General features: G+C 34.9%; 1 protein-coding gene across 1 annotated transcript in view; it reads right to left on the reverse strand.

Annotated features, from left to right (window-relative positions):
- The window catches only part of DNAJC1 (DnaJ heat shock protein family (Hsp40) member C1), a 107,468-nt gene that overhangs the window by 40,117 nt on the left and 42,099 nt on the right, over positions 1-25,252 (reverse strand). The window contains exons 4-8 of the mRNA XM_084208723.1: positions 22,901-23,066; positions 21,919-22,016; positions 20,759-20,852; positions 11,463-11,553; positions 1,979-2,145 (exon numbers count right to left, since the gene is read on the reverse strand). Coding sequence (XP_084064849.1) covers positions 1,979-2,145; positions 11,463-11,553; positions 20,759-20,852; positions 21,919-22,016; positions 22,901-23,066 — 616 coding nt within the window. The remainder of the gene's footprint in view (positions 1-1,978; positions 2,146-11,462; positions 11,554-20,758; positions 20,853-21,918; positions 22,017-22,900; positions 23,067-25,252) is intronic.

Raw genomic sequence — 25,252 nt, forward strand, 5'->3', positions numbered from 1 at the left:
AACTACTTCAATACTTAAATCCTATGGAAGCAGTAATCAAAAAGAATAAATCACATGAAAAAAATAATTCAAAGTATTCAAAAAGAATAAATCAACCTAAGAACTGAACATAATCTAATCTTTCTATCAAATTAGGCACTTTGCACACTACAGCATTTCCAAAACACTAGTTCATGGATTATAGGCACCTCTAAAGTACAAATATCAACAGTGAAGAGCAGTTGATGAGCAATATTAAATGACTGTAATTGTCTACACTTGGGATGCCAATAGCAGGGAAAGGAACTCCACTTCTTACTCCTGGAAGGACGACAAAGTAATGTACTACTTTATCAAGCTACTTTGATGTTGTCTAGTACACAGTCCACATCCCTGAGCTACCACAGAAGACAAGGGAAAAAAGAAGCTAACAGGCTTCCTTATGAGTGAAGAATGACAATACCAAGAAAAGGTCTGATAGCAAAATGATTTATGACAGAGTAACTTTTTCCTAAAGCAAGCAGAACTGAGAGGTGGACGTTACACACCACTTGGTTTCACGTCCGTGCTAGAGGCAGAAAAGGGATGCTGACCCAGTTCACATCCCTGATGTGATGAAAAATATGTATTTCTAAAATGGAAAATGTGTCAAATTACAGTTTGGAACAATTCACTTGTGGTACAATCATTTTCCCAGTGAGCTTATTACAAATCATATGACACAGCCCTTCTCCTATTAGATACAAATGGCTCCTATAGGCTTCTGGAGCCAGTGACATACATTCTCCATTTCTTTTTGCAGTTTATAAATCTGTTTTCCTCCACAACTGTATTAAATGTTGATGTTGCATGGTGATAACATATTAGCTGTCAAGCAAAGGAAGCAGAACTCATCACCGTTTGTTCAAGTCAAACTTTACCCAGACAGCACACCTACAACTGCCTGGTTGTCCCTAAAAGGTTAACCCCTTTTGTAACAGAATGATTTTTAAAAGACACTAATTTATCAAAGCAATGAGATGCAATAGTGAATGTCCATATGAAAGCATAAAAAACCAAGTTAGTTTTCTGGAAGGACCTACAATCAATTCTCCTACCAGTATCTCTGAAGACACAACTTCTACATATTTTGTGAGGAGGTATAAATTTATAAATGGAATAGGCCCAGTCTAATTCAATTTCTGCATTTTCATGGAAATTCAAAGACAGACTCAATTTCTGTCAGATGGAAAGATGAGTTTGGGGATCTAGATCATCAAGCATGCAACCAACCCAACTTTGCTTCAAGCATACCCTTCTCACCCTGTTTTCCAAGAAAGGCAGATTTTCAAGTCAGCAGACTAATTTACAATGTTATTCTCAGTTCCAACATGAAGATTAAATATTTTCAAGCTAGTATGATTCAATAAAATTTACCAGAACACAACTATACCAACTGCCACCAAGAACCCTTACCTCTGAGTAGAAAGAACCTTAACAACAGGCCTAAATTGAATTGTTAGAACTGTTCCATGCATCAGATAAAATGCACAAAGTATGTAATCAGTTCTACAATCAAAAGACAATACAGCTGCATATTATAAAGGTTTCCTCTTTTTCCTTTGCTTTTCTTTTAACAGAAAAAAATCTATTCTTGCAAGCAAAATGTTATTAACTGCAATTAAGAGAAAGAACCAAGCCTCACACAACTTGACAGCATTATGTTCTCCTAATTTCTAGTGAACAAGAATAGTATTTATATTAGAAACCATAGAGAGCTTTCATATGGCTTAATCAACGACATCTTGTTATAACAACATTTCCAGTATCATGACACAAATTGCACTGAACATTAATATAATTTTTTCTATTATATCTCTGTCAGACAATTAATACGTCTCTACACTTTAATGGTATATGAATATTGTGGTGGCATACACACAATATTCTGTTTTCCTGAGAGGCAAGCAAATGAATCAACATTTAAAATATGTAACAACATGAAAGCCTTTGAACCTACCTTCTTTTTCTGGGTTCTGTTCCTGCCTCCCAACCAATCATCCATCTGCTCCTCAATCTCTTCGATTGAAGTTCCATGATCATAAGATGGTACATACACACTTGATTCCAGGGCTGTGTATACAGGGAATTCCAATTTTGGTTTCTTGACTTTAGGCTTCTTCTCTTCTATACAAAAGTGAAAAAGAAGAAAAAGTAATGCTACTAGTACTGCAGGTGTGCATAATTCAGAAGCAGGTTTAGCTCCCCATCTCTTAATCCTATCTTAAAAATTCCACTGAGGAAGTGCCTTCAATTTCATTGTTAAAAAGAGAATCAGAGTTTTGCATAATAGTTTTATTTTTATTAGAAGTAAAGAGAGAGCAATGCACCCACTTAGCCCCTCTTCCATCTGAACTATGCTGGAAAGGGCCAGATGAGTTAGCTCTTGTTACTGCTACACCACTTGGCAAAGAAGATTAGTACAGGCAAAAGCATGGGAGTTGTTAAAAGATTCTGAAGTCCAGCCAGCTTCAGAGAAATTGGCAGAGTTAGAAAGGTGAATTTTAGACAATTATCTACTACTTTATGGTCAGCTGTGCTAAGTAGAAGCTTCTGAGTCAACAGATGTCTTCTCTATTCTCAGTTCTCTCAAACCACAAATAGCTCTGTTCTAGCACTTACACATTTAAGAAGATTTAAATGTTGGACCTCATTTCGAACACTGATTACTGTTTTCTGCTCTCTTTGCCCTTCAAATGATATTAAATGGGAGCAGCAAACTCATGGGAAAGAAAGGAAGGAAGGACCACAATAACCTAAACACAGCACCTAAAAATGCCTCTACTATATAAGATGATCTCAAAAGTAAGATTTAAAATGGACAATTGACAGAACTTTAGGAAAAACAAGATGAGGAGCAGAAAGATGCTTGAACACTCAGAAAGCATCCAGAAACCTCAGGTGTGCCCAGTGGGGCTCTTCTGGTTTTTCCTCATTTTCAAAATATGCTGTATTCACAATGACTAAATGTTCCTAAACTGAAAGAGCTGATCTAATACTCCACTGCAACCAAGAAGGAAGTTCTACACTTGATTCCACCTTTTCACTCTCCACTGCATAACTTTGTGCTCCTTTCCCTCCTATTGTGATTTCAACAATCACTCAATCACTCAGCAAACTACTTCAATTTACTAAGCAAGTAGAAAACTGCTCTTAATTCTCAAACAAATAGAAAAAAATCCAAGTCATTTAAAGGTGGTGGGCAAGGAAAAGAAGAACCACACTTATCTGATCAGCTTATCTGCCTTTGCAACCATGCCCTAATTCTTCAGAGGAGAAAAATCTGTTCTTCAAGGAAACCTTGAAAAGATTCCTAAAGAGGACAGAGGACAGTTCCCTGCAGACTCTGAAGCAGAATTTCTTTTCCTAATAGTATATGTGCAGAAACAGCACAGTGAAAAGACTCCACAGATTTGACAAACCCTAGGAACTGAGTATTTAAGAAAACAACAAAAAGGATAGATAACTGTTCCAAGTCCATAATAAACAGAAAAGTCATACAGATCTGGAAAGTTAACAGGATGACAAATGAGCTTTTAAGCTTTTCACTGTTCAGAGTTTCCCTGTATGTTGTCCAGAGACTTTTTTTTATAAAGAATCTATAACTTTACCTGCCAAATTTCAATAAATGAAATATTAAGTTAAAATTTGGATTTCAATTTTTTTTAGCATCCTTCTATAGGGATGTGTAGAAAATATAATTAAATGACAGGTACTCCTCAAAATTAAATGAAAATCCAAAAGTGTAATAGCAGCATTTGTCTCGCTATGCAGATATTAGTAAAGACAACACAGGTACAATTTTTTCTTTATTTCAAAAGGTAAATTTTATAATTAAATCACATATATTAAATATTATTTTACTCCAAAACTGCCACGTATAACAGCTTCTAGAATCTGTTAAGATTTGTATGGATAAATAACAATAGCTTTACCAGCTCTTCCTTGCAAACACTGATACCAGCAAAAATATTCTAGGAAGTTAACTTCAATGACAATTTTCACCACCTCATTTCAATCCCTCAAAATAATCAAGCACACTCTTGTGTGTTCACTTGGAATTTCTTAACAGTGGAGACACCCCATGACAGTGGGCTTTTCCTGAATCTTGCACCCAATCAGCTACTGCTTATTAATTTTCCCCATCAAAATATGCAAATAGTTAAAGCCCGAATGCTTCTAAGCAACATTCAAAAATGAAGAGCATAGCCTGGAATAGATCATCTAGGCTCTTGCTGAAGTTTTGGAAGTAATCCTGTAACTATTTCCAGAAAACACTATGCTCCACTTTAAAATGAGGTATTAAAGACAGCATCTAGGCTTTCTTCAGGCAGTTAAATGACAGAGGAAGACCTAACATAGATAAGACACCCTGCTGTTTGCTGACTATCAAAGGAATGAGAAATCCCACCTAGAGAAGATGGCTGTACAACCTCAAACAAGCACTCAACAAGAATTTAAAAACCTTATCTCTACTGTCTCCCATGCATATACAAAAAGATGAAGGAGTTCAGCATATCTCTTGATACCACAATGGCTGTCATATTGAATTAAAAAAATAAATAAATAAAATTGAAGTCACAGTACCTTTGACATAGGGCTCCCAATAACCTATCAAGAACCTTTCACCTCAGGATTTTCAAAGCCCCTTTTTAGAACAGGAAAGCACATAAAAGCAGTTTAATCGTAATATCTTAAAGTATTTTAGACAGAGGAATTTCAGAAGTTATGTTTAGTGGTATGAAGCCTCAAATTAAGGCAGCCAAGCACTGGTGTTCTTTCAGGTGAATATTGAGAAAGCAAAACAGACCACTGGAACTATTTCAGCCAAACAGAAGTCCACAGGAGATACTCAGGAAGAAAACCTCCTCCTTCATGTTATCTTTTCACTATCAGCAATTCAACTGGCACCCTAAAAGACACTTCCGACCTGACCAGGCACTTAGCACTGAAGAGAATATGGATGAGGTTTTCCAAATACTAGATGATGCCTAGACAGCTGAATCCTGTATCTGCTAAGGCTTGACAGACAGCCAGGAAGTTGGTGCAGCTGCCCACCACCATGACCTAAAGTAATGATGTGTTTGATCGTGTTGACAGTAGTGACAACTGCAGCTGTGATTCAGAGTTTTGAAACACAAGTGTTCCCTTAATATTTAGTGTCATTTTCTAATGGTGCTGGTTTTAGGCTATCTACTATAACAGAACAGGCTTTAAAAAGACATTTTTCTCCTCCAGTCCCAAATACTGTTTTAATATTGTTACACACAAACCTAACCAAAATGCAGGAAAAACATACAGAAAATATTTCCTAGGTTCCTCTCAGTTCTGTGACAACGAGCTCAGTATCTGCTGGAGACCCAGTCAGACCACAGTGCCCCATGTGGGGAGCAATATCCAGCAAACCTTCACTATAACCAGAGTTCCTGGCTTTCATACAACTAAACACAGGGAAGAGAAAATAATCTTGGTAAAACAGAGCCTGACTTCAACAGGGTAAATTAAAAGCTTACTGTCATTACAATTTTCTGGGAAGATAATGTACCTTAATCACCAAATTATAGTGTAGTAACTTTTTTAGTCTATTAAATAGAATTTAAAAAACATGGATTTTTTTTTGTGTACATGCAATCCAAGATCATAAGCACAATGAAAATTGTTTGATATCTACCAGTCCATTGTCAACTGATCAGTATTTTACATGACTCGTAACGTTTAGAGAGTTCTAGTTTTTTACAGCAGAAGGGATTTTGTTTTATCATTTCCTGAATTCATGCTACAAAAAACCTAATTTTATACAAGTATTTTCCACCTTTAGAACTATCAAGTTCTTTATCAGAAGAATAAAATCGAATGCATATTTAACAACTTAAGAGTTAAAAAAAGAGAGATGCAGTTACATCCCTATGTTTCAACAGCATATAAACACACCTATCACTGGGATGCCCACACATTACAAATAACAATTAGCTAACTCCACTAAAGTGCAAAATTTTATGTTTCTAACGGCCTACAATACTATTCTTCTACTGGCTCTACATTTTACTAGTTTATGGTGCCATGATCTCAGTTTTGAAATCTAATGAATCACTTGCACATAATCAGACACTTCCTCATTAGTTCTTCCACCTTGTTACTACATTAGTTTTATCATTGGCAGAATTAATAGTATCTAGCTAATGGTTATTTGCTTTAAGATACATCATGCATTAAGATACTGTCAGATAAGGAATCTGCTAGACTTTATGGATCAAGTACCATGTAATAAAACAGTTATGCTTCTTCCATAATGAGTATCAGACTTCCAGCATTTTGAAGTATCCAGAAAAATGTATATTGATTTTACACGTTAGCTGATCTAAACATAAAGAACTCAGAGAATTTTTCCACAAAAAAAAAAAAAAGCATAGAGGAAGAAATAAAACCAAAACTAAGCACTGAACTTCTGCAAAGAAATTTTGACACATCAAGTTGTAGCGCTCTCTCTGCAAGGCTTCTAAGCTTTAAGCATGAAAAAGAATTCACAGAAAATACAGTCAAAAAAAGACAGTGATATCTTGAAAATCAAAGGAACAAACTGCCTGATATCTCATGCATTAGTAAGCAAGAAATATGACCACACAAAAAGGTAGACAGCAAACATCTTTTGGGCAAATCAGTAAGATACTGCACTGAGATCTCTTTTTTCAATACAGTTCACTTACCAATGTAACTATGAAAGACAACCAAAGCATTTATAGCACTAAAATTTGTTGAAAACATGACAAGAGAAAAATTCACTTACACGTACAGTAACACAGTCAGACAGAACACAAAGAACCCAGAAGTCTGGAAAAAAAAATTGTACTAAGGTTTTGACAGTCTACTGAGAAAATGGAGCAAATGGAGCAAATTCAATATCAACGCAAATATGGGGTGAACACACATATGCTTTAAAAAAGGTACACATTTCTGTACTTAAAGTCAATGGGACTATATGAATATATCAAGAATTAGAGAGATATATACATCTTCTGTACTGGGACATATAAGCTAGTTTATTTCTGAACAAACTGACAAAAGACATGCTCAGGGATGAATGCATCCTCAGCTACGAAAAACCTCTCATAAGCTACAGCTTTTGATGACTTTAATCTTTTTTTCTGAAGATCTACCCTTCCCAAAACTTCCAATTCCCCCAAAATACAAAAGGGTTAGAAACAAAGCTCCAATATTTGATCATTAATTTGCCTTCCAACAAACATATAATGAAGCATGCATGCCTCTCTCAAATGAGCATCATGAACTGTATTTTTGCAGAACGTTTTTCATAAAGTCTAAAGCAAGTTTTGTGGGGAGAGGTATCATATCAAGCCTAGTTGAAACAACTGGGGAAAATACACAAGCTTCAAAGTTCAAAATTCTTTCTGCAGGCCTGCCAAAACAATCAGTGAAATGGATGATACATAGTTTGCCATAATTAGCTTCAGAGGTAACAATTAAGTGATCAGAACATTCACACCCACACCAACCAAAAAAGCGTGCATTGCATAAATTAATTTTCTCTGAACCTGCCTGTCAGCAAATCATTACTCAGCAGCCATGTCAACACTGCATTTTGGCAGAGATTAACACTAAACACAATTATGCAATATATTTATCAATTTTTTGGAAGGAAAGTAACCTTCAGCAGAGTGCTAGATTCTATAAATTTATTTCAAATGGTTTGCAATGAAGAGGAAAGCACAAGAAGAAGTAGGAACATGGACTGGCTGGTAGTCTGGGACCAATCAAATCAAAAGTGGTTTTGAAAATTACACAGTTAAGGGCCTTATGCCACATCTGCACTTAGAATGGACTTTGGGCAAGGCACCTTTGATATCAGGGCTTGCTCTTACGGTGGACAAGCAATCTGAAATGAGCTATCAGAGCAATGGGAACTAATGTAACCCGTGATTCTGTAATAACCACAGACAAAACATTATTTCATAATCAGAGGGTAATGAACTTTAGAACATTATATACAAACCCAGGATCCAACACTTCTAGATAGATTGCAAAACTAAATCAAGTACAGAAGATCCACAGAAATTAAGGGATCAAGAAAGACTTTATGTTAAGAAAACCTGCAGATAAATAAAATTTGTTTTAGGCACAGACATGCTAATAATGAACAACTGAAAGCCAAATCTGGAGAAATTCATACTGAAATTAGGATATAACTATACAATAGCAAAATTAATTATCTGAACAAACCATGAAGAACAGAAGGCATCTCAAGGTTTACTGATCAATGTTGTATCTTAAGTAACAAGGAAGTGCAAAGCTGAATTGCACCACTAGTACAAGTCAAGTAAGACAAGTCAGGAGAATCAGTGTTTTCCACTGATTTTCACCTGTAAGAGTCTGAAATAAACCCACTGTACTAAATGACCTAATGATGTCTCCTATCCCTAGGTTTCATGAAACAATAAAAAAAGCTAAGCAAGCAGCATGCTGTATTCTAAGCTGCCAGGAAAGGGTGACCAACCAAGCCTAACCAAACCTGATCAAATGCATTAAAGGTTTCACTACAGCTCTGGATGTGTGGTGCCAGGCACTTGGCTAAGAGTGCTGTTAGACCCTATGGAGAGACATAAATACCACATCATAAAAGTCTGACACAGAAGGCAGCTCATCAAGCAGCCACAGGGCTCGTAATTTCGTACTTCAGTTAAAGCTTGAAAGATGGGGGTAAGGAAAAAGCAGAAAACCCCACATACTATTCAACATGGTTTATAACTAGAAACAAAACAGTTTCCTGCCATAGATTGTTCCAGATGCCTTGTACATCATGGCAAGAATTCTGTATTTACAATGCAAATATATTTCCTAACTGGGATGCCAGTGAAATGTTCACCTGCAATACTTACTACTCCCTGATGCGGGGGTCACACACGACTGAAGAGGGAGAAGTTGGAAGAAGAAAGTTTATTAATTAAAGCACTTCCATTTAAAAATAAAACTTTATGTTCTTACATCTAAATGTGAAAAATGCATCAGAAAATGTAATGCAAACCATTTCTACTTTTGTGCCTAAAATACACAGCTCCCTGTAATTCCTACAAAACCCTACTTCCTAGAAACCTAAGATTGTATCATAAATTGCTCTACTTTTGTAAGGTAAAATTGCTATATTTTATTAAGGTGGTAATGACAGTATTGGATGAATTGAGAAGTGATAAGAAACACCGCAAAAGTGCCAGAAAAATAAATCAAAAGTGCATAATATTAACTTATCAAGAAATTATTTCTTCACACTTCTTCCCAAAAACAGAACTTTAATGACATCTCAATACTGTCCTCTCTTTCCTGTTCAGCAAACTACATTTTCCACCTTCAGTACCTTACTCTGTTTTAGTTCAAGCTGCCTAAAGAATACTGCACAACTTCAGCAGAAAAGCAGACAGACAAGGGGACAAACCAGCAATTAGGACACGACAAAAAACAAGAACTGTAAAAAGCTACTGCTAATCAGCATGAGATATATATTTACTCAATTAAATAGACAGAACCTTTATTATGACCTCGCATTCCAGAGGTGGTGTCCAAAATTGAGAAGAATGGGGGCAAACAAAATGCACATTTGGTGACTTACAACCTTTCCATGCTAATTGTGATGTGACAATGCAGAGCAACATCATGAAATAAGCAAATTTAGCAGATGCTTTGCATGCAAGCTTCAGTTAAAAATGATATGATTTTTTGCCTACAGTAACATGGATGCATCTCTTGTTTCTCTCTTGGGAGTCTTACTTATTAGAAAAAAAGGTAACTGACAGCTCATTCTGCTGCCCAGCTATAGCACTGCTATGGCTGACCAAATAATTCCATGCCAAATCTCAAACTCTGCTAATTACAGGTGGTGATTCTCAATCCTGCTTGCTCCCTGCCAGCAAGCCTACGAGGGGAGGGCAGGATGCCAGCCAGTGAGCCTGGTGAGGCCTGGCCCCTGCTCACACCAGTGACACTGGGTCACCTGGCAGACATGATAGTCATGCTGTGGTGCATCCAGCAGTGTGACAGGGGACAGGGTGGTGTTCTTGGAGAGGTCAGGGGTGACTTGGAAAGCCAAACTTGCACCTCTCAGGGATGGGCATTGCTACTGGAGGTAACAACAGAAAAAATTACTCTCACAACACACCTGGCGGTAGGGAAATATGGAAAACTTCACATGTGGCCTTTTAGTGGCACACAGGAATGTGCACAATATGATGTTAATAACTTTACACTTTCATTTGCACTTCTGTTTTCAAAAACTAGTCCTTTTAAAACTCACAGTAGTTCACAGGTTTCAATGAAGAATGCATGAACAATGCTATTTTGAACAATGGTAATGCATTACTATCTGACAATTTAACAAGTCTTTAATAACCCAAGTCAAGACCCTTTTCAAGGACCCATTTTGTGGTAGGTATCTCAAACATAATGGCAGGCCTTCCTAACAAGCATTAAACGCACTATTTTACTAGATTTGGCCTGGGTCCATGATGCTTACTGAGATGCTGAATGTTATCCATTTTCCCAAAATAGATTCAGCTACTGATAAGTTGGGAATTATTGCTGGAACTGAATCTCTTAGCTGATTTTACAAAATTAAGCTACTTTGTAAATATAAATAATGCAGCTGTATTTTAAGTACCTAAAGGCTTATGCTTACTCCGAGCTACTAAATTATCACAAGCACTCAATGCCCTTGTCAGAATAAAGGAACTTAAAAGCATGCACTTAAGTACAGTAAATAAAGCAAGCATGCACATACAAACACGGACAAAAAACTGTTAAAACTGTCTTCAGAAGAGGGTAGGTTTAATCATTGTCAAAAGCAAATAACCGAAAGAAGAAAAGGAAAAGTCACCTATAATTATTCTGAATGCTTTATTAATGGAAATGTTAATTGCCTTCTCGGGTCTTTTATAAGAGTATAAAAACTTTAAAGTATTTATTTGAACAATAACACAAATACACCTCTGAAGTCTGCATCCATCCTTTTGGAAATTCAAATAATTGTCACTTTCTATTACAAAAATAAACTCAAAATGAACAAAAGAATTACTAAACACATTATTAAAAAATATTTACAAACAATGAGAATACAAAAATGCTAAAAAACTCAAGAGGTCACTTCTGAAAACATATAGTACATTTGAGATCTTCCCCTCCCATAAAGCAACATTTCTAGCAAGGGTACGTTCTTCTTGCTATAATCTAACTGATCACCTGAGTTGTATGTTTCTATAGAAGCAAACCAGCAGCCTACTGCAAAATTAGCCATAAAATTAAAAGCTTATTTAAATTTAACAGCAGTAGAGAAATATATAAAGCATATATTTTAGAAGATTAGAAAAGTGTTTGTTCATATACATCCAATGTAGACGGTATATTGTATTACATCTTTGTTTATTAAGACAGTGGTAAAAACTCACTCTGAAGTGTTTCAAGTTCAGCCTTAGCCAGGGCATCTTCTTTCGCCTTCATTTTTGTTTCTTTATATTCTACATATAATTGTCTGGCATCCTTTAAGAAAATGTTGCAATGGCATTAGCATCCTTATACAAACAAGTAATTGCAATGGCTCTGTTTTAAGTTCTCACTTAACCTCACAAAAAAAATTAAGATATATTTGTTCCCTTGAGTTACAGCAATTGTCAGTCTAAAACACAGAATTTGTGTGATAAAGGCTCAAATGTAATAGCATTGATATTATAGACTGTGATGCTCATTGACAACCTGAAAAGCAAAATGGTTAGAGAAACTACCACAGCTTTGCAAAGAGCATGCACCCACTTTGCTCAAATCAGCAATCTGGAAGTTCAAGGGAGAAAAAGATGTTTTTAATTAGAGTAGCGTGTGCAGGGACAAACAAAGGCAACTGCTAGGCAGCAATCACCTTAATGTGAACTCATTAAGGTAATGATAACTGCATGTGCCAACTTGTTCCCCCTTTTTTGTTAAAACCAACTTCTACATTGCTATTAAAGTGTTGAAAATGCACTTGCTTTTTTTCTCCAAGGATTAGATTCTAATCTGAAATCTATAATGCAAATGTACACATAAAACTAGAAGTCCTGTCACACATACACCACAGTAATGTACACCTTTCCACAAGCCAATGAATGAGTTATTATAGATTTGAAAGCCTTCCAATATGAACAACCAGATTGCTGAAGTTTCCTTACTCTCACCAGTTTAAGAGATTTCTATACTCATTCAAAAACAAGGAATCCCTAATACAAATGCTGAAATAAATTGTTATTTATCTTTATCAAGCACGCAGAATGTCTACTGTATTACACAAAAATTAATTATAGTATTAGATAGACCTAATCTTAGATCTTTTTACCCAAAAATAATTTCTGGTATTATAACACTAACAGTACCACCTTTTACAGATAACTTGAATTTGAATGCATGACATATTGTAAAATGGTAGTAAATATTTTTTATGATTTCAACTATATTTAAACAAAACCTGGTATCATCAACATGAAGCAAGACACCTTAAGAAATCTTGAAAAGAAAAATCTGAGCTAAACAGTCATTACCACTGACTCTAATGGTAGAAATAATCCCATTCTCCCAGCAAAGTTGTTCTTCATGTTGCACTTGCATCAACCCTTTCAAAGCTACTTGAAGGAGGCTGGAAAGCACAGGAATCATGACCAAGCTCTGAGCAGAACTTTGCTGTGGTTTGGAGACATCTCATCGATAAGGTCAGGATGCCTGAAGAACAACACTGACAAATTCCCACAAAAGATCAGTAAAGTTCTACCTCCTTCCAAAACACCTCTTATTCTTTTTTTTTTTTCCCTGGGTACAGGAAACAGCACGTTTTGGGGGTTTTTTAGCCAGTTTTATGTAGGAAATCTCTGCACACAAAATTTTAAAGGGTTTACATAACTTTTTGCTTCTGGAACTTAACAGAAGAGACTGCTTCACATGCGAATACTTTTAGGATTGGGAAAAAGGGTTTTTTTAAAGTAGAGTTGTGGCTAAAAAAAAAAAGTGTAGACAGGACTAGCATTAACAGCAGATATGTAGGCTTTGAGGAGACATATTTGAATCACAAAATTAGTATCAGCACTGGTTCTCTTTTTGGTATACCTGAAATAAGAATTCCCTACACCGCTGGAAACTTTCCTTGTACTCTCAAGGTTTGGCCTACTTGAAAAATTAAGAAACAGAAACAGCTATAAATGCAATAGTTCATTTCTGCTGAGTTTGAGACATTTGGTTGCGTGGCATACACAGGACTCAGACTTATGGATATCCAAAAACCACTTTTGTTTAAGGCTATGATTTCAAAATGGCTACAATTAACTGGCATTTAAATTTAACCCATTTGACACTGAAAGCCAATATTTGATGCTAAATTCTGGTGTAAAATCCATTATTGCTTGTGGGATCTCCAGACAGCAGGCACTAGGGGGTAACTGTCAATCTCTCCAGCACGTCAATCACAGAACAATTGGAAATGTGGCTCAGATGAAAATGAGACACAATAGCTGAACAACAAAGAAAACTAGTCAGAAGCACGTAAATGAAATATGGTAGTATTGTTGCTTTATAGATATAGAATGGATTATCACTACAAATGGAGTAAATATGCAGGTAACAAAGGCAGCATCAGTCTTTTATCTTATCAGTAAGATTATTATGGTTGTGACTATAATAACATAAAAAAGGGGAAACTACACACTTTGAAGCTTACACAAATGTATACATATAAAGAAAAGCAAAGAAAAAAACCAACAAAAAGCTTAACTCAAAATGGATTTTGAAGATTTGAAAATCAAATCCTTCCCATAAAAAAAATAAGAATGGCTCTACAGGTTGTAAAGAAAAATTAAAAGGCATACCTGAGTAAAGACTTTAACCACAGACACAAATTTTATGCGTATTAGACCTTATAGATCAAAATGAAAAAACACTGGAAAACCATTTAACATAGGACGTTCTTTGAAGAAAAGTTCTGCCATAATGTAAATAAGCCCCTTTCAATTCATTCTTCATTAGCTTTCAATCAGTCTAAACAGGAATATTTCTTTTCAAGAATATTCTGTTTTGGTAGTGTAAGTATTTCAATATAGATTTATGCTCAGATTTTTTAGTTTTCTGAAGTGATGAATTTAAGCAGTCACTTTGTCTCAGTACAAGCATTTTAGGACCCCAAAGACACTGACAATACAGATACAGTCTCTTCCAATCTAATGTTCCTTCCCCACGATCCAATAACAATTTTATATCTCAAAACATCAACATTTTATACTTAATGTATACTTCACCTTCAAGACATAACAGACATAAGAAAAGTAGTATTTTCGTACTTCTGGGGTGGAAAGATACAGTGAAAAGAGAAACAAATACAAAGCTTGGAACAGTTCTAACTAAAACTCCATCTTACCTAATCAGATATATGTTCTCATTTGCAGGAGTTTAAGACATTTTCAAAAAAACCCACCAAAACAAATACATTATTTCTTCTCACCACTAAAGTAGTATAACATGTAATTAGTTAAGCATAAAAAAAAAGAAGAGGGCTGATATATCCTGGGTTTTTATATTACAAATTCAAATATATACTTTCCAAAAGGAATGAAAAAAAGGAATGTATTTGAAATGCAAAATTCTGCTATTAGTATTTCTAAATTATTTTTAAACTGCCATATATAGGAAAATCCTGCGATTAACATCACAGTTAATCACAAATAAGAATGAAGAATACTGAAAAATTCTTGAAAATATAGTTTCTCTTTTTATATCAGTATTATCTCATGTTATTAAATTGAGATTGCCCAGACAAAGCTGAGCCTGAGTTATGCAGAAATTCAGAAATCCCTGATACTGAACTTTCAAGGGTTTCTTTCCTTTGTTTGCTTTAGGGTTTGAGGTCTTGGTTGGGGTTTTAGGTATTTTTTTGTTTGTTGCTTTTACATCAAGAGATACAGTGTTTATTCAAACTGTACTAATTCTATAAGTAAAAACTTCTATTCTGAGTAAGACTCAGTCATTTTGGTTTCTCCTTGATTTTAGGGGAGGGTGATGAGGCTTTGTTGGTTTGTTTGCTTTGTGGTTTTTGGGTTTTTGTTGTATGGGTATTTTCCCCTCCAGTAAATGTTAAATCCTCCTGGCTTTCTGGTCTACCTCAAAAGAAACTGGAGATTAGGAAAAAGAAAGCAAACAACTTGAAACAACTTTTTGTATGAGAATCTTCATTTCAGATTTTGTGATAGAAATAGGTCACATTTTAGTTCTTTGGGTATGGGACTGATACAAACAAAATTCACACAACTAAAAAAAATTTCTCATACTTAGAGTCAGTATACTGAAATAATTTTCTTTGGAGTAATTTTTATTCCATAAAAAATACTTTCATGGAGCTATTGAACCAATTTTTTTGTCTTTTTGAGAACAGCATTATTATATGCAATTCATATTGAAAAGAGAGAAAAAAAGAGTTAAATTCCATTTGCTCCACCAGCCCTCCTTCAATTTGCTATTTCTATGCAATAAAAATTCCAGCCATTACACCAAAGCAAAAATACTCTTTGGATAGGATTCTGTACTAGTGATATCAATGTGTTATGGTAAGAAATAATGTTTTGAAAAGAGTTGAACATTATGATTTATACTTTTCTTTGGCATTTTTACCTTTTTGCCCAAAGGCAATCTAGTAAACAAATAGAAATTGCATTACTTCCTCCTTTATAATCAAAAAATCATGCTTTGCCTGTAGAATAATCCCAGGTGTGGGGAGGCTCTTCAGCTGTGTACAGCCGTGGGCAGTTGTGGCTTGGCTCCCAAGCCTCGGTGCACCATGTGACCAGCAGCTGGCTGTGCCACTGCAGTCTCTGCTGGGAATTCCATGTGCCCAGTGGTGAGACAAAGGCAGCCAGAAGGGGAAACAGAGGTCAGTGCTGCAAGGCCTCTCTGGGACCCATTTCACACCCCATGAAGCCTCATACCACAGCAGACCAGCAGCAATAATTGAGAGCCAGTATTGCCTCCTACACACGAGCTACTCAAAACTTTTATATTTTTGCAGCACATTTTTTCCTCGAGAGCAGTACCCTGTTAGACACAAATTATTTTTGCTCACTTGCATACACCCAGAATACTTGTTTTACCATCCACTCTCCTCTGACCTGCTTCTAAGCTTCTAATTGACCTCAGGGTCAAGAGCTTCATCCTTACTTTGGTTCTCCCAACAGCTGTGAAATAGCAAGAAACAGAGCAAATGGGCAATCACTCGTGCCACACATCCTGCAATTGCTGGCTCCCCACAAATTATACCAACATTGGTGCTGTACAGTACATTGGAACATGTCAAAACCCTCGAAACCCCGTAAAGTTGGGAAATAGATATTTAACCTTACTGACTTGAATTTTTAAAATTTTATTTTTAAGGCATATGCTATTAAATGCAATAAATTTTGTTTTAATCTCACACAATTTCATATAAAGTCATATGTGAAGACAGAAAAAACTCACAAATACATCTGCTGACCTAATCAAATCTTACTTGGAAGATAACTTGCCAAAGGAGATGCCCTGCTGGCAAAGCCTCTTGAGTTTAATGACACATTGCCAATCCGTTTAAGGGCAAAGCTGAACCATCTCTAAACAGGTGTTGAATTGTGATCATAGATTAAAAGAAAACCTGAGGAAAAAATGCCAAGAAATTAAACACCTCTGGGTCACTAGTTTGAATCTATTCCAGACTGCTAAATCTGCTACAGTAATTACCATCTGGTAGTCTACATAAAAATAAATTACTGGCTTTTTTGTTTTAATTCACTTTGTGCTACACAAAGGTCTTTATAAACACAAGTTTCAATTGTAATTGAAAGCTTTGTTGATAATCTCACTAGGTTATATCCAGTGCAACTATGTACTGAGCTCAAACTGGCTTCTCGTTACTGGTGAGCCACCAGTTCTCCCAACAGCTCACTGTGAGGGTGTATGCTCTACACCTACAGGATTACAATAGAAGGAGGAAACTTTATTTTCTTAACAAGAAACCATTTCTGACGAAACAAACAAAAATGCTTTCTGCTCCGTTACCCTCAGGACAACAGCAGGCACACAATTCAGTCGGTGTAAAAATAAAGACATTCACTGTAAACTTCACCGAGGTAAAGTCGACAGGATCACTAAGAAACATGCCTATCTTCTGTTTTCTGAAGGAAAAATTTTGTGAAGAATAATTAAAAACATTTTTCAAAAAGACCACTTCTCTTAAGTTATATGTCCAAAAAAACCCACCCTCTAGTCAGCTGCTTTTGGAATAAACTGCAATTTACTTATGACAGCTCTCTCTCAAAACATAAGTACACTTAATACAACTGTATTACATACACAATTTGAACTGAAATTCTTGCACACTACATGTAGCTAGTTTATTTCATTTTAAGAAGAAATTTCAGTTTCAACAAGCATTTTAATTGAGTTTTTGAGGGTTCTTTGATCCCCCTTTTTTTTTAAATATGTTGCCTTTTTCCTGGTCATTCTCATGAAAGCGTTAACTAAAATGGCCTTAGAAACAATTTTCATTCTTTTTCTATTTTTTTTTATCCTACATTATAAGAATTAAAGTTGGTAATAGGCAATGTAATTTACACTCCACTTAATGTTTCCTTCACAGCACACATACCTGATTTATGATACATTTTATGTATTTTTCTCCCTTTGCTTTTTTAAACAAACTTTAAAATGCTGTTTTCACTCCTAAATTTAACTAAAAATGTGTGGATATAAAAATCTATACATGCAGTTTCTCTCAAAATACAATTGTCAACAGTTTAAAAAAACCTCATTTTCTTAGTTTCTCTCATCCTCCCCTTACATATTTTTCTTCCAATTTCTTGACATAAAATGCAGGCTACAATAAAATGGCATAGGCCATCACAAGGGCATGCAAACAAAGCATTTTTCTTCAGTGAGGGCCCACCTTAATTATTTTAAGTGCCTCCTTCTGAAATCTGACATTTTGAAGGAGGAAGGGAAGTAGGAGAAAGACACTCAATTGGATAAATGAGAACCAGGCATGAGCAGAAGCTCAGCAACCTGAATCCTCAAGACACAGCTGTTGCAGTAAGAATATTCACATTAACTAATAGGGCGAGAGATGGATGCGAGGTAAAAAAAAAATCAATACAAGAAGGGCTAAAAAGTTTCATTTGTTGCTATTGTTGTTATGCTGTTATGATTGATTAGTTTTGGGGTTTTTTAAATGAAGTTTCCTCTGAGGAAGAACTTGTGTCTGTTACAGGCATGTGCTTCTGTTTTGTTAGTTTGAGGAAACAGTTCAGCTGTTTTACTGGCAGGGCTTTGAAAAACTCAGGGGCAGAGCAACATTCAGTTGAAACATTGCTAACTCTTCCCCTTTCCTGTCCCAAACATGGTTCTTTATATATGGGTGCATTTCCAGAAGTTCATCTACAATTGGGTTAGTTGCAGCTAAATGACAGGTTTTGAAAACAATTTGTTGGCTCTTAAATGACTGGGAAAATAATTTAGATTAAAACAATAAAGAACTAAAATCTGTGGCATCCATCCTGATGTCAACCACTTGCAATGACGACACCTAACACTACTCGGTGTCTGTAGGATCCTTCATCTTCTGCCTTAGTGATTTTACTTTTATTTAAAAGCATTAAGTACCCTGAAATCTCAAGCCTGTGTATCACTAAAGAAAAAAGCACTCAGATTTAAAACAGGACCTCTGTACTAGGGTATAATCAAGTACAGATAACTTTTTGCTCCATGTTGGTCATTAAGGCAGATCTTGCCAGAATGTTAAATATACATCAAAATTAAAAAGAACCCAGAGGTCTCTCTGTCAAGGTGGTTACAACATACCAGGTATCTTTTCAACTGTCATTTCAGAACACAGCTCCAACTGTTCTTATGCTCTTCAGAAGAGATGATACTTCTTTAAGAATTGTTAACTAATAAATAATAAGCCACAATAATTCATTTCAATCATCTGAAGTCCTGAATAGTTTTAACACAGGAGATTATTTATGGTTTATTGCATTTTAACTCATGTAATTAGCAGGTCACATTAATCAACAACAAAACAAACCCTGCAGTTAAGCAGTAGTGTCATTTGTATATGGGCCAATTTACTCTAGAACCCCTCTCTCTTTCCTTCCTCTTTGCCTCAAAGCTTTCCTGCTCTTAATTCCTCTACAACATGCTTCTCCTGCCACCAAACACTTGCTTGATGGTCTCCAATATTCCAGGAGTTACTGGACAGTTTTTTTTCCAGTACTATTAATTTAATGGAATAGAATCCAAGCCAAGGCTAAGTTCAACAAAGCATGAAACATCATTTTGTTGTATTTTTTTTCTGCCAATTCTGACAGGCATAGGAGCTGCTTTTTGAACAACAAATCTGAAACCTGCTATACTGACATAACACTATTTTAATATCATAAAAATTATAAGAAGCCATAAGAAGTCCTAATTTTCAATTATTCACTAATCTTCTATATTGTGTGATTTTTAAAAATTTTGCAATTAAAAGAAAAGGGAAAGTACTATAATTATGAATAAAGTTTCAAAAATGCAGCAACAAAGTTTGCTGATCCTAATTATTTTCTATCTGACTCACTTGATGAAGAATGAACATCAAAGCTTAATTTGGACACAACAGTTGATTAAGCATAATCAACTTGCTTTACAAACTTGTAAAAAGAAAGGTTTTTATAATAAAACAGCCCCAAAGTTCCGATGAAAATTTTAAGAGAGAGAGAGATTAACTTTGGCTCTGTTTGTAGGAAAAGTTAAAGGCTATAAAAATGGATGCTGGAAGACCAGGCATTATTGTATTTATAACTTTTACAGGGGTTTAAATAAGAGAGTAGAAAAAATAATGATAGTCTTTTTCTACCTTGAACAGAGACAAAACCCAAATACTGATGCCATTTATACTACTTGTACTTTCAAAACAATACTCAATATTTCTGTAAACGAAAGAAAAATCCATCTCACATTGCCTGATTCATATTACCAGTGACAAAGGTATTAAAAACAAAATACTGTATTTAAGGAAGATGCAAAGAAAGAGCAGGTGATATTTAAAAAGTTACTGTGGTAACTAATCTGACAATACTTCCATTGGTTGAATGTCAGCTAGATTTTATAGTTGATAGTATTAGATTAAAACACAATAACTATGAGCAAGCCTGCCACATTGATGTTTATAAATTACAACCTTTGCTATTTTACTTCTGCAATTTCAGGGATCGATTTGTATTATTATCCAGTGAATTAAAGAAAGAAACTCCATCATAAAAAGTAATTTCACTTTTACCCCAAATTTAAAAGGCATGTTAAAATTTGCTATGAAAGTACAGCATTTGCTGATTTGAGATTAAAGTACTTTTGTTAAAATCACTTAAATATTGGTATTCCTAATTAGATAGATATACATCCATCTCCCCCACCCCTCTCCCATCATTTATTCTTGTAGTTTTGCCTAACAGAAACTGCTTCCCTAGCTCATTAAGACTAATATGCATTTAAAATACATTCATATTTCCATGAACTTTTGATATCAAATTTGCCTCCAAAGAGTAATTTCTTTATATACGTATATATATGCTATGTGTTTGAGCCAAAAAAATTAATTAAGAACAAGTGCTACACATCTGATTATGCATAATAACACAATCAAGAAAAATTAAGTAACACTATTTAACATCATTACTGTTACCTGGAATAATTGAGGTAAAGCTTTCACTGTGAGACAGAACCATATTCCCAGCTTGCATGGAAGTAAGTCATGCCATTGTGGTTTGTCCAGTACCCTGTAGCCAAATAAAATTGTAGGTTTTTCATTATTGCCACACAAACTCAAAGCCAGAACTCTCCCATTATCCTTTAAGATGATTAGCACTCGTCAACTCCCATAAAAATGTCTGACTACATAATAAAAAAGATACATTTTAAACATTTAATTCAAAATATCTAACAGCTAACTTCTAATCATTTCTGTATTTTGATCTTCTAAAAGGACTTTTCTTCAAGAAAATAAATTCATAAGCCACATAATCACATTAGTTTAAATAAAAAACTAAACCAAAAAACCACTCAAGCTTCAACCAAGTGTTCACAAGTGCTGACAACCAGATATGAAGACTGTAGCATAAACAAAACAATACATAAAAATTAATGTCATTTGCAGTTCACTGGAGCATTACTCACTGATGTCATCAAGAAAGACGACAGGCAGAATGGTCTCTGATCTCCATCCCTCATTGATCCAGTTCATGCCCCTGCTGTGTGAACTATTTAAACCCTTTATTTCTTTCTATGAATCAATAGAAGAAATAGTGGTATCTTTTGGAGTGTCCTGAAAGTCACTACTTCCTTATGAGTTCCTTGACAAACAATGTGTTAGAAGCCTTTACCAACACACTCATTTTTAAGTTAATCAGATAAAAAGCATTTAATCAGACAAGCATTAAAACCCCATAAGAACTCCTGACTTGGAATAGGAATAAATTGAAGCTCAAATAAATTGAAATTTGTCAACTGTAATCAAAGGCAAAAACCCTTAAAGAGGGAAAAAGTTCTAAAATCTCCTAAAATCAACTTGTAAAAATAATATCCTTTTATAAGACAGAAGCCTTTAATTCAGCCTTAATCTTTCAATGATTATTGATCTGCTGAATAAACACCACATGTTTATTTACAAATCCAAACTTGAAAACGCATCTACACTGGCACACTTTATATCAGCAATGGCTGTTACTACAAATAGAGTTGTTTTTGTCACAGAGTATTTCAAAGATGCAAAAAGAAAATGAGATAACTGAATCAGCAGCTGACAGAATGTTTTAAAAAGCACAAAACAAGAGAGTTCTTTCCCACCTTTCATTTTTGTCTAGAGCAGCAAGTTTGGTTTCATCTGTACTCCTGCCGCCTGTTTTTTTCTTCTTCTCCCTCTTTTTTCTGCTAAGCAGTTCATCCTTGATGTAGAAAGAACTACGGTTACAGGTTATCATTAGCATGTAAACCACAAATGTTACTGGGACTCTTCTGTGAAGGGTAAACACTAGAGTAGCATTTATGCAAATGTATCTGGGGTCCTACATGATTAAGTAAAATGATCTATCTTAACAATAACTGTTGCCATGGTATCCAGTCTTTAAACACACATGAAGTCCAGTTCTGTCACTCATGTGTATCTCCATAGCAATCAAAGTTTTCTAAGAGGAGAAAGCATTCAACTTGCCTCCTTTCTCATTCATCAACTTCAATAATGCAGTGGAAAATAAAAAAGTAAATAGATGCTAATGTATGAATATTTTTCAAGTTATGGTTAGCTTTTTTCCTTAGCCTGCTAAGTGCAACAGACTTTTATATGACAAAAAAAATAAAATTATCAAAAAATAATATTATTTATACTGCTTACCAATTCCCACCCTGTTAAGAAAAACCCAAAACAAAAAAGCATTTAGCTTAGAACAAAGGCAATCAAGTATGACTTTTAAACAAATAAAAATAAAACCTGTTTATTTTTAAACCTTAGATATTACTACAGTAGCATATGATTCTTCATCAACAAATGATAGACTTTTTCTCTTCTTCCTTCCAGAGAAAAACCCAAGACCAGCTCTTGCAATTTATTACCAATTCTAGAAAAATTAAGTAATTTTTAGATTACAATTTCTGAGATGCTGAATATCTCATTCTGTAATTATCATCATTTAAAATAGAATATTTTTAAAATATGCAAAGTCCCAATTCGAACCAGGGGAAGTGGTAGAGGTATCTATCTATAATACGCAAACTTCTACAGGAAATTCAGTACTAATCATTGAAGCAAGTTTGATTTATTACCAATACTTACCAGCTGTTTTTCCAGGTAGATTGACCAAACCACAGCATAATGACCCACTGTGAGTATAATGAACAAGAGTAATGCCAGCTCAGCATTGCTCATTTTTCTCACCCGCCTGTAGTAGAACACAGGCTGTCGCCAATCTGGTAGTCCATTGATCAGAATATCATCATACCTACAGTAGCAAACATAACAGGCTTTCATGGAGAGCTAAAAATGAAATAAGCCAAACCATCCAATTATAAAACAAAAGATAATCCATAGAGTGCTTGAATAATACACACACAAAAGATCACTTAGTAAATTTTTTTTAGAGAGTAATGCCTTGTTTTGTCAGCAGATAGGCTTCCATGTGGAAACAAACAGGCTCCAAACACTGGGGCAGGGGAAAAAAAAAATTCAGATGTTCCTGCAACACTTGCCCCCTCCCCTTCCAAGTTCATTCACTTTTGAAGTAAGAGACTTCCAGAAATGTGTTCTATGTGCTCCGTGATCAGTGGGCAGGTCTCCGTGATCGAAGTAAGTAACAACCCTCGAACAACTAAATAGGTAGCCAAGAACAAACGTCCCAAACACTAGAAACCCTTTTTTCTTTTACAAATTAAATGCACAAGTGCTGGGGGGAGGGGAGAAGCATCTCTGCTTTTTGGTTTTGTCCTTTAGTACCCCAAGCTCCATTAGGTAAAAACATGCCAGACTTACCATATCTTCTTTGTAAGATAAGAGCTTAAATTAGAGGCTTGATATTGATGTTTGAAAACAAAGTTCACCAGTTTTTGATTTTCTATTTGAAACACAGTCTTCAAAATCAATCTGTTTCAAAACTGTTTAATTACTAACCCTACCAACTGTACAGAAACTATTTTATGACAATCCCTTTTCCTCCACACAAATGTCCTGAAGTATCTTGAAATGTCTGAGGTCTTTTATTTACAGTATTTGAACAATTTAAAAATAAACAAACCACAGACATGCAAACCAGATTTTTTTTGAAATTGACTTTTCAGAGTAAAGTATCAAACAAAAATCTCTACAGTAAACTCATAAATCTGTATGTTCAAGATGCACAACCTGTTAATCTTAAATTGAACACAACTCATTACATATTCTAATCACACCATTTCCAGAATTAAATCTGCACTGAAAGGCCTAATTTGGTGCAACACATTGACCAAAATATTTTAATTAAAAATATTCTGAGTTAGTCGCAGGCCTAATTACAGGAATAGAAATAGGGCCTATATTGTCATGCAGGTCAGTAGAACTCAGTAGTAGGTTTTTCTCAAGTAAATTGACCAATCCAGGAATAATAGCGCAGCTGCTAAACTGCCAGTCTTGACATGTAAATCAATTTAAATGCAACAACTGCACTAGCTACTTTGATAGTTATTAAATTGATACCTTGGAGATGTACTAAAAAAAATATTTCCACAAGCAAATTCATTTTAAGCAGAAAAAGAAGCAGTGTTTTTCAATTAAAAAATATACCTTACAAGAGTGCATATCTGAAAAGCTACCTTCTGATAAAACATTTGTTCAAGTTGGCACCATTATGTCTGCATAAAAGATTTAACATCTCAGGATTCTGCTGTGTTCTGAATGATACCAGAAGTAAAATTCATATTACAAAATACTATCTGCCATTAAAATGATGAGAATACTAAGGTTAATATCTATTATTGTAAAATTTGAACTAATAACTTTTTTCCTTTCCCAGTGAGTTAGAACAAATTAACTACTGACACCTTAATACAAACTCTTCAGAAAAATTGCTTATGATGTTATTTTAAAATTAAAATTTCTACTTAACTTTTGTTTAAGAAATAAGTAGATGTTCTAGCCTTTAAAAATATTAAGACATTTACAAGATTTTAGTCATAATAGAAGAGAACATTTTAGAAACAGAATCATCTTTAAAACAAATTACGTTGACAAGGTTTTACATAAGATGCTTTTCCTTTGAAATCTTCAGAGAAATACACGTACAACCTAATTTAATATACATTTACTAAGCAGTTGCCTTCTTATGTACTAAGGGTTGTTAATTGATGCAGTGAAAAAGTGGGTACTGATTAAATAAAGTCCATACATGCTGATGGTAACGATATAGTAATATGTAAAGCAAGGTTTCAAACTAACATTTGGCAACCATGTTCTATTATAAATTATCTGTTAAGAAAAAATAAATGAAGACAGCAGAGCCTCTTGCATTAAGTGCTTTAAACAGCCCTCGGTATTTACTAGGCTATGTCCGCTGTTCTGAACAACAGCCTCCACGGATTAAGGCTCGGAATCAATGCTCTATTGATTTTACTATCAATGAGCATTATGGCTCACACGACTGGCCATTTTAAGGGAAGA

This window comes from Fringilla coelebs (genome assembly GCF_963513975.1).
Source record: "Fringilla coelebs genome assembly, chromosome: 1".
NCBI lineage: Eukaryota > Metazoa > Chordata > Aves > Passeriformes > Fringillidae > Fringilla > Fringilla coelebs.